Raw genomic sequence first — 13,486 nt, 5'->3', positions numbered from 1 at the left:
GAATATGATCCGGATGTAGTCTTTAATAAAAATCTGATTTTCTCAGCTTTTTGATCAAAATGTTGCTTTTTTTTCAAATAGAACTAACTTACGTTCAAGTGTTGATAAAAAAAATTGCAAAAGCTACAAAAATAGAGGCTCTGTTCTTTATGTCTGTGTGTTGCATGCTCAGATATTCATTCAAAAAAATATTCTGGAAGCCATGACATTTTTGAAAAATGATCATAAATGCTGGTGGTGTTTGGCCACTTAAAAAAAATTATAATAATTAAAAAAAAAACACGCTGGCGGGGAAAGAGTTAAATTCATAAAGTAAACAACAGTAAATTCTCAGCAAATTTGAGTTTTTGTTTAAACTACACAATATAAACACTTTGATGCATTGGCACAAAATTTGGTGGAAATCATAATTGGTGTTTCCTGAAGGTGCCAGAAAAGTTTGAAGACAGCGCCACCTAGATTTCAGAGGATATAGCCTAGTCCGATTGGTCCAAAAATCAATCCACCAAGGCAATTTTAACATTAAACCATTGCTTCCAGATAAAATACAAGTCCATAATCCATAATAACACTTCCTCCAGTGAAAAAGTCAAATCAAAATCCAAATACATATTTGTTTATTTTTGGACCGTTTTTATTCAGCTGTTTGGACTCTCATTCTGACGGCACCCATTCACTGCAGAGCATCCATTGATGAGACACTGATGCGATGCTACATTTGTCCCAATCTGATGAAGAAACAAATTCATCTACATATCGGATGACCTAAAGGATGAGCACATATCCAATCTTTTGGATGAACTGTTGCTTCAGACACAGGAAAACGTGCATGAACAAAGTGGAATCCCATAACAACACTCCACATAATTAAACATCAAATATCTCCAGATTGATTGTGATTGTGCCACAAAACGCAGCAGTTTCTCGTTCAGTGTGGACAGATGTCTGTCACATTTCATCTGATTCAGAGTTTAAACATTTTGGAGCAAACAAGATGCACTTTATAATGCACACATGTAAGTGCAGCCAAAAGACCTGAAAAGTTCCATGTGATAAAACTGCATACAACCCAAACCCTAACTAACCCTAAAGCCGGTAAACCCTGGTACTTTCACACCATACGTGCAAGGTAACAAGAAAAGCACTTTTTTTCCATCTCGAACAGTAGCCCCACCTCAAAATCAGACACTATATAGCTTGATGACATCACTGAATTCAATGATGAACTGCCTTTAACTATCATTTTGCATTATTGACACACTGTTTTCCGAATGAATGTTGTTCAGTTGCTTTGACGCAATGTATTTTGTTTAAAGAACTATATAAATAAAGGTGACTTGACTTGACTAAAATAAAAAAAACTAAAATAATGCAAGTTTTTTGCTTTAACAAAAGCATAATTACAAAGGATTTTCTGCTTTTAATTTTCAGAATTACCTCTTTATTTAGTTCTATTGTAAATGCTTGACTCAAGATGTTGTCTTGAACCCAGAGCACTGCTTACAGGAAGGCTTGTGTACATTTCGTGTAATATTTTCAGAGGAACTGTACCTGTTCTTGGAGAACTGTCCATCAGGAAGAGCTGCTGCTTCAGAATTCACTTTGGTTGGTATCAGTTTAAATGAGGACTGCCTGATTTTTCATTTTTGGTGGACTTTGACTGATTGAATTTGACTGAATTTGGAAAGTGAAGGAATCATGGGACAACTGAAGGAAAATGGAAACAGTTTAATGATGAATGTGTGCTGTATATTCTGCAATACTGTAAATAATAATAGCATTACATTTTCTAATCATTGAAAAGTGGACATTTTTAATGTTCTTAGATTTAAAAAAAAAAAAAGTATAATGTTATATTTTAGATGAAGATAAAGTTAGTAGAATGTTGTAAGAAATGTTATTGCAACATTCTAATAATGTGCACGCATATATAAATAAATAAATAAATAAATAAATAAGTGTGTGTGTGTGTGTGTGTTTGTGTGTGTGTGTGTGTGTGTGTGTGTGTGTGTGTGTGTGTGTGTGTGTGTGTGTGTGTGTGTGTGTGTGTGTGTGTGTGTGTGTGTGCTCTGTATAATGACATGGGTATGACACAGGTATCACAAGGAGAGGGTGACTTATGAGGACATAACCCATGTCCCCATTTTTCAAAACGCTTATAAATCATACAGAATGAGTTTTTTTGAGAAAGTAAAAATGCACAAAGTTTCCTGTGAGGGTTAGGGTTAGGTGTAGGGCCAGAGAATATACAGTTTGTACAGTATAAAAACCATTACACCTATGGGATGAACACACTTTTCACAAAAACAAACGTGTGTGTGTGTGTGTGTGTGTGTGTGTGTGTGTGTGTGACCCACAAAACCAGTCTTAAGTGTTACTTTTTCTAAATTAAGATTTATACATCATCTGAAAGCTAAAAAAAAAAAGCTAAAATCTGGTATCTGAGGGAGAAAATAAATCCGGCTTTTAATTTATAGCAGATGTATAATCAGATGTTGTGGCATTTTGTGTTTTCTTTGTGGCATACAATTTTATTTTTCATACTTTGTTTTGTGTCATTATATATTTTGTTATTATTTTTATTTTATATTTCCTGAAAAGCACTTTGGTTCACTTTGAGTGTTGTAAAGGGCTGTATAAATAAAGGTTGATTGATTTATTGATTTAAAGTTGTCCAAATTAAGTCTTTAGCAATGCATATAATTAATCAAAAAGTTTTCATATATTTATAGTAGAAAATTTACAATATATCTTCATGGAATTATTCTAATTATTTTTGGTATATTTGTAGCAATAGCCAAAATACATTGTATGGGTCAAAATTATCGATTTTTCTTTTATGTCCAAAATCATTAGGATATTAAATAAAGATCATGTTCCATGAAGATATTTAGTGACTTTAGACTGGTTTTGTGGTACAGTGTCACACACAGATATATTTATATACATGCATATACATATATGTATATATAAACCTGAGCACAAATATGCACCATTTTTTTTTTCTGTTAACTTGTAAAGTACAAAAATGAAACCATGTTTAAATGCATAAAATAGTTGATTTTTCATTCTGCCATTTATGTGCTGTTGACATTAGTGCATGTATCACTCTGATGCATGTGTTTCAAAGAGCACACAACAAACGTGAAGTTCACATGTGTGTGTGTACGAAGTCTTAAACTCAGTATACAAACTGCAATAATACTTTCGGCATTTTAGAATAATTAGTTACTAGCTTAGTCTCATATATTATCAGTGTTTTTACATAACAAACTATATTCGTAATTCATAAATGAAGCGTATTTGTTTGGTTTACACTTGCAATGCAAAACAACAACATATTGCTTTGATATTAAATCAATAAGAAGTCAAAGCAAAGATGTCATTCCAGCTGCTGCAATGCAGAAAAAAAAAAAACACTTAAAGTGTTGACATTTTTCATCACTGAAAAGTCAAGGGACGTGTTGGTCACCATATTTTAGGAAAGATCGACATGCATGCATAAACAAGCAGCAGTACAGTGTTTGTAAGCCATACTCTACATCACACGTCTGATTTTCATGGTGATGGTCTTTAGAGAATTCCAGCTATTTTTCCAGTAGTACCATGTGGCCCCAATATCAAAACTGCCATCATGATCTTTAGCCCATAAATATAGACCAGTAGGGTTTGTGGCATAACAACTTTTGTACCAAAACCCTCCTAGATAGTATATCTTAGCACAGTTCTTATCTGAAATATCTTGGGTCTTTGTCAAAGGTGGAGAACTTCATTCCATTATGTGGACTCAAGGAGTCACCTGCAGAAAAGAGAAACTTTCATTAGAGAGTTTTGATGGATCTATTTTGAATGCTGTTTAGTCTTCCACTGGGCCTGATGGACTGACTTATATTTTCTATACATCTTGTTCTAATATTTTAGATGCTATTGCACCTTTTACATTGAAATTACCCAGGCAAAAGTTTTTTAAAGTTTTTTGAAAATTGTCCAAGTATCCATTTGTGTTTAAGTATTTTTTCAGCTGATTAAAAACTACCTTCTTTATAATTTTGCATATAAAAGGAAGAATTGATTTTGGTCTATAATTTCTCAAAAATGTGTTATCAAGATTTTTCTTTTTCAAAGAGGGGTTTAACAACTGCAGTTTTCAGCGAGTTTGGAAAATCCCAGAAAGAAGAGAGGCAATCACCACATCTAAGAGATCTGCTTTTAGACAGTTAAACACACTTTTGAAAAAAGATGTGGGAAGTGTGTCAAGATAGCAGGATAACGATTTTAGGTGCTGCACTATGTCTTCCAAAATTTTGCTATCAGTTGTTTCAAAAATAGATAAAGTATCTTCTTTTTATCTTGGGGTCGAAACTGACCTCTGCATTACTTGAGGATGTGCTAATCGCCTTCCTGATACTATTGATCTTCTCAGAAAAGAAGGAAGCAAACTCTGTCTAGCTGTGGCTAGTTCCACACTGAAAGCATGAAGGCTGTCTTTATAGATGCTATAGTGAATTTCAGTAAGAGCTTCTCTTACTGACGGAGACAGATCTAGATACAGTGGTAGCAGAGATCAATATATCAAAGAAAATACAGATGTGATCAGATAGTGCTACATCCTTAATAACAATCGATGAAATGTACTACTGATGATTAAATCTAGTGTATGTCCCTTATTGTGTGTAGGTTTATGCACATGCTGAATCAGGTCAAAGGTGTTTAAAACAGTTATCATTTCTTTTGTAGTTTTGTTTTCTGCATTATCTATGTAAATATTAAAATCCCCTGCAATAGCAAAACAGTCAATGAGTTGGAGTTGGTGCTCCACTGCAATACCAGTGTACTTACATGGTAACTCCTCACTTAATATAAAGTGTAGGATTCTGGAAACCAACCACAATTTATATGTAAATCCTAACTTGCTGGCTGCTGCTGTGTAACATTACATAATAAAGCTAATATAAAGTGTAACACATTCTTTACCAAAAAGTGCTGTTAGTCCTGTTACACACTTTACTTTCATTACCAAAAAGTGTTGTTACCAATGTCCTATTACACTTTTGCACTTACATATACCATTCGGGGAGTTGTTACATATGTGTAGTAACACAAACATTAGAGCTGTAGATACTATGTACCAATGCACTGTGGTTACATACTATGTACACATCTAAGTACGATGCAAGTACACAGGTATTAAGAGGACCATAATGTTTTCTAAAGATACCGTTGACTTGAGCAGGTTGCAAGATAAAGCAACTTTTCATACCTCAATGAAAGGTTGGCTTATCATCTCCAGATCACTAGTGAAGCACAACGAGTCTTACAATGAGTTGACTCTTTTAATAAAAGATGTTGTGAAATTCATGAATGTCTTGAAATGTGGTATATTTCACCAATCAGCTCTGGGTGAACATCAGTCATGAACTAACTGTTGAGGTCAGGTCTATTTCAAAGAAACACACACATACACAGTATATATATCAAAACTTATTATTCTTTTAATGGATTTGATTTTTCTAGTCATTTCTATCTACAGCCAGTACTGTTATTTTTATACTATGTTAGTGAATGATATTCATGCACTTTGGTATTTACATGATTCTTCCCAGCTAACAGGAAACATTAATGTTCAAAATGTTATTTATACATCAGTAAATGGAACAGTTTAACTGAAAAAGTTTCATTCCGATGTTTGCAAAAAAAAAAAAAAAACAATATTCCTTTAACATTTGCATGACCAGAAAAAAAAATGTTTTCAAAACTTTTACAAATCTTGACCCAAGGTCCAATCTGAAAAGGAATATCGAAAAATGACAAATAGAAAATGAGACTTCGGCTCGATTTCTCATTTTCTGTTTGTGGTTTACAAATCAGTTTATAGATTCAATATTTAATTTGCATAAGTGGGCAACGCTGAAACACCCCTTTTATCTGATTGGTTAAACCGCTCCATCTTGGTACAACAGTAGTTTGATTGACATTCGATCTGACTAATCATAATGCTGAATCCATGATTTGAATTTCCGATATATACTAAACAAGTTTATAAATGCAACACTTTTGTTTTTGTCCCCATTTTTCATGAGCTGAACTCAAAGATCTAAGACTTTTTCTATGTACACAAGAACCCAGTCGAAGTCCTGATATGAATCAAATGGAACGCAGTACCTGTACGAAGGTATTCACGATAGGCTCTCTGAAGTTCCAATATAAATCAAAAGATTTGCGAACCCGCTCAGAGCGTTCCGATCTTAATCAAATTATTCACGATACACGAATTGAATTCGCTATTCTGAACTAAATCATTCGCGATACGATTGAGATTCGATTCGTGAATCATTTAGCGATGCAATGGTTTAACTGATTCTAAGTTCTGAAAAGCTCTGTCAACACATGCTATTTAAAAGTATTATGTCAAAATTTGAAAATAAATGGCTTTTTGAACTGGTGTTTGCTAGTGTGACGAATATCCTTTTCTTTCTGCTATGGACGGTCAGTGGGTGTGGCTAGAAGACTCAATGTCCACCAGTTCTTCCCTTGCTAGTTTTATGAGATTAACTGAGATAAGTGAAAAAAGGATAATGTTTACAAGTAAAATATCCATTCTGAAAATAACATCCAACACAAATCTAGAACATATTCCGGTGACTGCTAACTAGTGAAACGCTCCATTAACACGAGCTGCAGCTCAGAACACATGTTGGATGGAAACATTGTGCATTAGGATCGAGTTCGTAGCTGAACTGACTATATTTGAAATAGTTTGACTCTACAATTCAGTTGAAAATCATCTGAAAGCTTTGTTTTTTCACCATTGAAGTGAATGTTAAATTTACCAGTAGGCTATATATTATAAAACATATTTTAGAAATGATTGTTGTATCTGTTGTAGTCTGTATAGAGTGATAGTCAAATGGACACCAAACAGGTGAAATGTGTTGAGTTGATTGAGAATGATTCAGTTGAGTCGTGTGTTCGGTTCAGTGCTCATGAATCAGTGATCTGCTGTTTGTCAGATGTTCAGTGCTGTGTGATTATAATATCAATAATAATATTTTATTTTATATTTCAGATTTATGTGTTCTCTTTTATTACTATTTTCCTATAACAGTCCTGCCCTCGCCTCCAGATTGTTGTGTCCTTTCAACATTGACAGAGTAATTCATTGTTCATAATGATTTTGTAAAAAAAAATATATATATATATAAAACTGAATAATTGCATATGTGGCAAAGATAAATGGTGTTCTGCAGCCATCTAGTTGCTGTTGTTGAAATTTTTTTTTTATGATATTTTTAGAACAAGTTACACTGAAATTATTCAGTAATGGAAACACTTTCTACAGCATTAATTTTTCACTTTTTCCCACAAATTCCCATCCCAACATGAACCTCCCATATCCCACATCTTTGATCCCCTGAGGAGATATTTTATCAGTAAATCACTAAGCCATAATGAAAGTTAAGGAGGAATTGGTGGTTTCCACTCTAAACGAATTATTCTTTTAGGTACTAATGTTGCATATGCAAAGGCATTTCCTTTGTCTTCATTTATGAGAATGTCATCACCTGTGACACAGGGTGAACTCTTAATTTAAATCCAGAGTTTATAATCTCAAAAACTGAAAAAAAAATATTGTCTAAAAATAACCGACACGATGAGATGCATTGATATTTGCAATCATTTTATAAAAATAGATTTATGTTGCTAGTATTCTAGTTTCAACACAAATAGGTCTGAACTGCGTTTCAGGTTAGAAGTGCAAAAATCAGCAGCATGCATATAACTCCAGATCTTCTCTTGATTCCTCCATCTTTCTGGGTTTTTTCAGTACTCTGTGTCTCTCTCAGGTTTGTTGTGTTTGTGTGCGGTTCTTCCCATGTTGATGGAGTTCAGCCTAATCAAACAGAATCAGTCCCTCTTGTGAAGAAACAGAGACCTTACAATAACAGTTCTGACCAGGTTTAATTTGCCATCATTAAACTGTATTGTGTTGGCAGTATCTCTGCTGTCTTCTGGTTAATTTTCTAACGTTTTCTTAAGAAGATGCCATTGATTTAAGCAGGTTGCAAAATGGACTGACTTCTCCTTCTGATACAGATGAACCGTGACTCACTGAAAGATATTCAAGACTGGCTTAGCATCACTGGATCGCTAGTGCAATGAAGCTGAAAAAAACAATGACTTTGATGATGAATCGAAATCTTCATATCAGATATTTTGAAACTCTTCAAATGTTTCATCACAACACTGTGACTTTCCATCCGTCCCTGACCCGAACCTTTACCCTGCTAAGACACGGACAACAGGACATCATCATCAACATCATCTCTGGTGAGGAACATGAGGAGAATGTGACTTGTAAACCATGCTTGATCTGTGCAGATTTCTCTCCTGATTCAGACCAGATGACTTTTTCACCGGAGGAAGCGTTATTATGGATTATAGACTTGTGTGTTCGTTAAAAACGACTTGAAGGATTTATTTCATCTTTTGTCTTCTCCAGATGTGAACTGATGGACTGGAGTGCTGTGGATTATTGTGATGTTTTTATCAGGCTCTCATTCTGACGGCACCCATTCACTGCAGAGCATCCATTGATGAGACACTGATGCAATGCTACATTCCTCCAAATCTGATGAAGAAACAAACTCATCCTGATCTCAGATGACCTGAGAGTTTACTATGCTTTGTTATTCGTATTCCTTCCTATTTATCTAGCAGCGAATATAGTCTCCAACATTCACAGAAAATAGCTTCACTGTTGCAGAATAAGGTGGATACTTTCACATGATATGTGCACGGAAGCAAGAAGGCCTTTTTTTCTAGAACAGTATAGTTCCACCTTAGAATAATGATTTGGACACTATAGAGATTTTAAGGAAGAAAAGCGCGTCCAACTCACAGAAAATGAATATTACTGTATTAGTGTCTACACCAATGCGTGGACATTGTTTATTTGCTGTCTGTCTCTTTAAATGTTCAAACTCTTTAAAGTCGTGTGGATTCTGATTGGATGTCAATGTTTTTATTGTTCAGCAGCTGGAAAAAAAATCTTTCTCTATGAAACGGAATAAAATGATATCATTCCTTTTCTGGAATAAGAATGACTTTTAAAAGATAGTTTTATCGATGTAGTTCTTGTTGTGAACTGCTGTGAAATTGCAAGGCTTTAAACTCTGCAAAATGATTTTGATTGAGATGCTGTGGAGCTTAATTTAAACCCAGAGCACTGCTTTATTGTATAATTTATGGGGCACTGCGGTATCTCAGTTCTCCTTTACACTGGTTGATTAATGGTTAATTGCACACCTGTGGACTATAAATAATTTATGCGCATTGCCAAATCATCACAGATTTGCAATAAAAATAAAGGTTCTGACTGGGGGGGTTTGCAGAAGAACCATTTTTGGTTTGAACCCATAGAACCCATATACTGTAGTTTGGTAGAATGCAAAAATAGGCTTTGACTAGGAGGTTTATTGTAACATTTTTTTTTTTTTTTGCATGATAAATGCTTCATTTACAAATGCCAGCGTGATTCTATGAGTCTTCTGTTCTCTGATTCTGCTTGAAAACGATGCAAGTCTCAGCAAATGTCTAGATCTTCCCTTGCCTTCTCAGTCTTTCCGGGTCTCTAAAGGGTTTTTAGTGCTGTGCTTATGATTTATTGGTGTTTAATGTTTATTTCAACTGTTGCGAACCTGCCAGTACAAATAAACAATGACCCAGGAACTGTTTTTCTAGCGGAAGGATAGCATTTATTTTACTTAAAGTAATTTTTTAAAATATATATATATTTTTGGCTTTTATGTTTGTATTGTGTGGTAATTGTTTTATGAAAGCAATAAGGTACTCGAATTGGGCTTTATGTGAATGATAGCATAACAATTCCCTAATCAATTTTTTATTTTGTCATTTGATATGAATATCATAATTTGTGAGATTTATTCTGACGAAACAGTTCTGTGGTTAACTGAAAATATGTGCAATTACATATGTAAACATTAAAATGCCTGTATGTAAATATTTTCATATTTACTTCATCAGTTTAGTTGGTTAATAAAAATAACAACAATAATAAAATATTTATTTGATCAAGTTTTTCAGCTGCTGCAGTGCATAAAAGCATGTAGGAAAGTCGTGAACCCAGTTTCAACATATTTTTATTTAAGAGGATGGGGCATTTTATAGGACCTTCTCAAATTCTTATATGCTGTATGTATTTATATGCAAGACAACTTGAGAGAAACTATTTCACATGTGGGGTTTCTTGACGTTTTAGAATATTTTTCATAATCAAAAGTGAAGGGAATTGTTTGTCACCATGTTTTAATAAAATCATGCATGCATAAAAGTTATGGATGTGCACAAGTTGCAGTGAACCATTAAGGTTTGTGAAGCACATATAAAGGAAAGAAAACCTTCTCTATTTCACACGTCTGATCTTCATGGTGATGGACTTCAGAGAATCCCAGCTATTCTTCCAGTGGTACCAGGTGGCCCCAATATTTGTCACTCTATTACCTTTCTCCCACAGATAGTGACCAGTGGGGTTTGTGCGATAACATTGGTTGTACCAAAATCCTCCTTGATAGTATTTCAAAGCGCAGTTGCCTCCTGAAAGGTCTTGGTCTTTGTCAAAGGTGGAGAACTTCATTCCATTATGATAACTCAAAGAATCACCTGCAGAAATCAGGAACTTTCATTATAGAGGCATGTTTAACTGGACATCTAAAATATTAGATGTATTTTTTTTTTTTTTTGTATTAGGTTTTAATCATTATGGTTTATAAATCCTTTTAAAACTAAAATTTCATTTGCTTAAATTCTTTATTATAGTCACACATTTGGAAAATGGAAAATGAAACGTCTGTGGTTTGTTTCACCTGCTCCTCCATCTACAAAGCCGCTCACTTGCAGTTTGTACCCATCAGCCTCAGAGCCCACAGAGAAAGAGTTGTACAGAGCGTAAGCCTTCTTCCCATCAAAGTCCTCCAAATCCACTCTGAGTTTATACTTGTTTTTGCGCGTCAGCTGGTTAAGCAACTCTAAACCTGTTAAAAACATGCATTTAAACCGATTCAATAACTTTCATAACAAACATAATCTGCATTTATAGTGCATTCCTGATTAAATATCTTTGTCTATGATTGTTTAGTCTTTATCTATGTTTACTTTTTATCTCCTGAACGTCGGAAAAACACTCACCCAGCCAGTATTCACCGGCTTTATTACCGAATCCCCATTTATAACTCTTCCAAGGCCTAAAGAAATTAACCTCGCCGTTAATCCGCCTGAGAATCACCTGAAACATTCAGAAATCATTCATCATTTTCACACAATCATTATTCATCTTACAAGCTTTGTTTTGCAACAAATGTAAATTCTGTAGTGTGCTTTCAATAAAAAGTACAAATAAAAGACCAGAGCGACTATTTGAAAAAGAGGGGTGAATCACACTGGAGTGAATCCTTTTGCGAGATAAAAAAACATTGAAATGCATACTGCCCACTGTCCTTGGTCGTTTTCTCCGCCAGAGACCATCTCACAGTAGATCCGCAGTGGTCCATCTGCTGAGGAGACGATGTACATGCCACTGGTACTGTATCCGCATGCATAAACATCAGAGCAGTCTTTCGCAAGAACACAATTGGATTTGCCATCTTCAATGCCCATCAACAAGGGAAACAGCGCAGACAAACACAGCAACACCTGAGAGACACAAACTCAAGATCTGAATCCAGTTCAACGTCTAACAAAATAACACTCACATTCAGAAACTCACAATCATGTTTGTAATCATCACTTCAGACGTTTAGCTCAGAGGATCAGGTGCACCTGAAATAAAGTTCAGACAATATCATTTTGATAGAACATGAACATGCATTCTGTCATTTCTTTTTTCTGAAGAAAGAAACAATATTTACAAAATGATCAGATATCAAACTCACCGTAAGAGCAGAGAATCTAAAGAATGTTCAGGCGATGGATTTGTCTTTGAGCATCTTTCTGATCATCACCATCCTCTTTATCTGGCATTTAAAAAAGCAAAAAAAAAAAAGCCTTCAATCTTCATAGGACAGTTATAGGTTCGATGCCATAAAAGGACAAGTTTTTGTTCATTTGGCAACCTGCTTTATCATCATCAGAGGAACTGAAAAGGGCATTTATTTCAACATTGATTGCAACAAACAACATTGCTAATGTTTGTGACTTCCATTGAACACCACTGCAGTCAAGTCAAGTCACCTTTATTTATATAGCGCTTTAAACAAAATACATTGCGTTAAGCAACTGAACAACATTCATTAGGAAAACAGTGTGTCAATAATGCAAAATGACAGTTAAAGGCAGTTCATCTCTGTTCAGTTAAATAGTGTTTGTGCATTTATTTGCAATCAAGTCAACGATATCGCTGTGGATGAAGTGTCCCCAAACTAAGCAAGCCAGAGGCGACAGCGGCAAGGAACCGAAACTCCATCGGTGACAGAATGGAGAAAAAAACCTTGGGAGAAACCAGACTCAGTTGGGGGGCCAGTTCTCCTCTGACCAGACGAAACCAGTAGTTCAATTCCAGGCTGCAGCAAAGTCAGATTGTGCAGAAGAATCATCTGTTTCCTGTGGTCTTGTCCTGGTGCTCCTCTGAGACAAGGTCTTTACAGGGGATCTGTATCTGGGGCTCTAGTTGTCCTGGTCTCCGCTGTCTTTCAGGGATGTAGAGGTCCTTTCTAGGTGCTGATCCAGCATCTGGTCTGGATACATACTGGATCCGGGTGACTGCAGTGACCCTCTGATCTGGACACAGACTGGATCTGGTGACTACGGTGACCTCGGAACAAGAGAGAAACAGACAAATATTAGCGTAGATGCCATTCTTCTCATGATGTAGCAAGTACATCAGGTGTCATGGGAAGTGTTCCCGGTTCCGGTTTACCTAATTAATGCAGCCTAAAAATCCTTTAACGGATTTGGATAGTAAAAGCATATTAGTATGTTATGTGTAAGCCAGGTTAAAGAGATGGGTCTTTAATCTAGATTTAAACTGCAAGAGTGTGTCTGCCTCCCGAACAATGTTAGGTAGGTTATTCCAGAGTTTAGACGCTAAATAGGAAAAGGATCTGCCGTCCGCAGTTGATTTTGATATTCTAGGTATTATCAAATTGCCTGAGTTTTGAGAACGCAGTGGGCGTGGATGATTATAATGTAAAAGGAGCTCATTCAAATACTGAGGTGCTACTGCTTAACCATTCAGGGCTTTATAAGTAATAAGCAATATTTTAAAATCTATACGCTGCTTGATAGGGAGCCAGTGCAGTGTTGACAGGACCGGGCTAATATGGTCATACTTCCTGGTTCTAGTAAGAACTCTTGCTGCTGCATTTTGGACTAGCTGTAGTTTGTTTACTAAGCGTGCAGAACAACCACCCAATAAAGCATTACAATAATCTAACCTTGAGGTCATAAATGCATGGATTAACATTTCTGCATT

General features: G+C 35.3%; 1 protein-coding gene across 1 annotated transcript; it reads right to left on the bottom strand.

Annotated features, from left to right (window-relative positions):
- Nucleotides 1–10,309: 10,309 nt before the first annotated feature.
- LOC132113467 (microfibril-associated glycoprotein 4-like) lies at nt 10,310–11,788 on the bottom strand. The gene is made up of 5 exons (XM_059521241.1): nt 11,783–11,788; nt 11,503–11,709; nt 11,206–11,302; nt 10,884–11,051; nt 10,310–10,680 (listed from the first exon to the last, which is right to left on the bottom strand). The coding sequence occupies exons 1-5, from the start codon at nt 11,786–11,788 to the stop codon at nt 10,424–10,426; spliced, it is 735 nt and encodes a 244-aa protein (XP_059377224.1). The 3' UTR covers nt 10,310–10,423.
- Between the last annotated feature and the right edge of the window lie 1,698 nt (nt 11,789–13,486).

Source organism: Carassius carassius, chromosome 33 (assembly GCF_963082965.1).
Source record: "Carassius carassius chromosome 33, fCarCar2.1, whole genome shotgun sequence".
Lineage (NCBI taxonomy): Eukaryota > Metazoa > Chordata > Actinopteri > Cypriniformes > Cyprinidae > Carassius > Carassius carassius.
The sequence above is the reverse complement of the archived record's forward strand: the minus strand, read 5'-3'. Positions and strand labels throughout refer to the sequence as shown.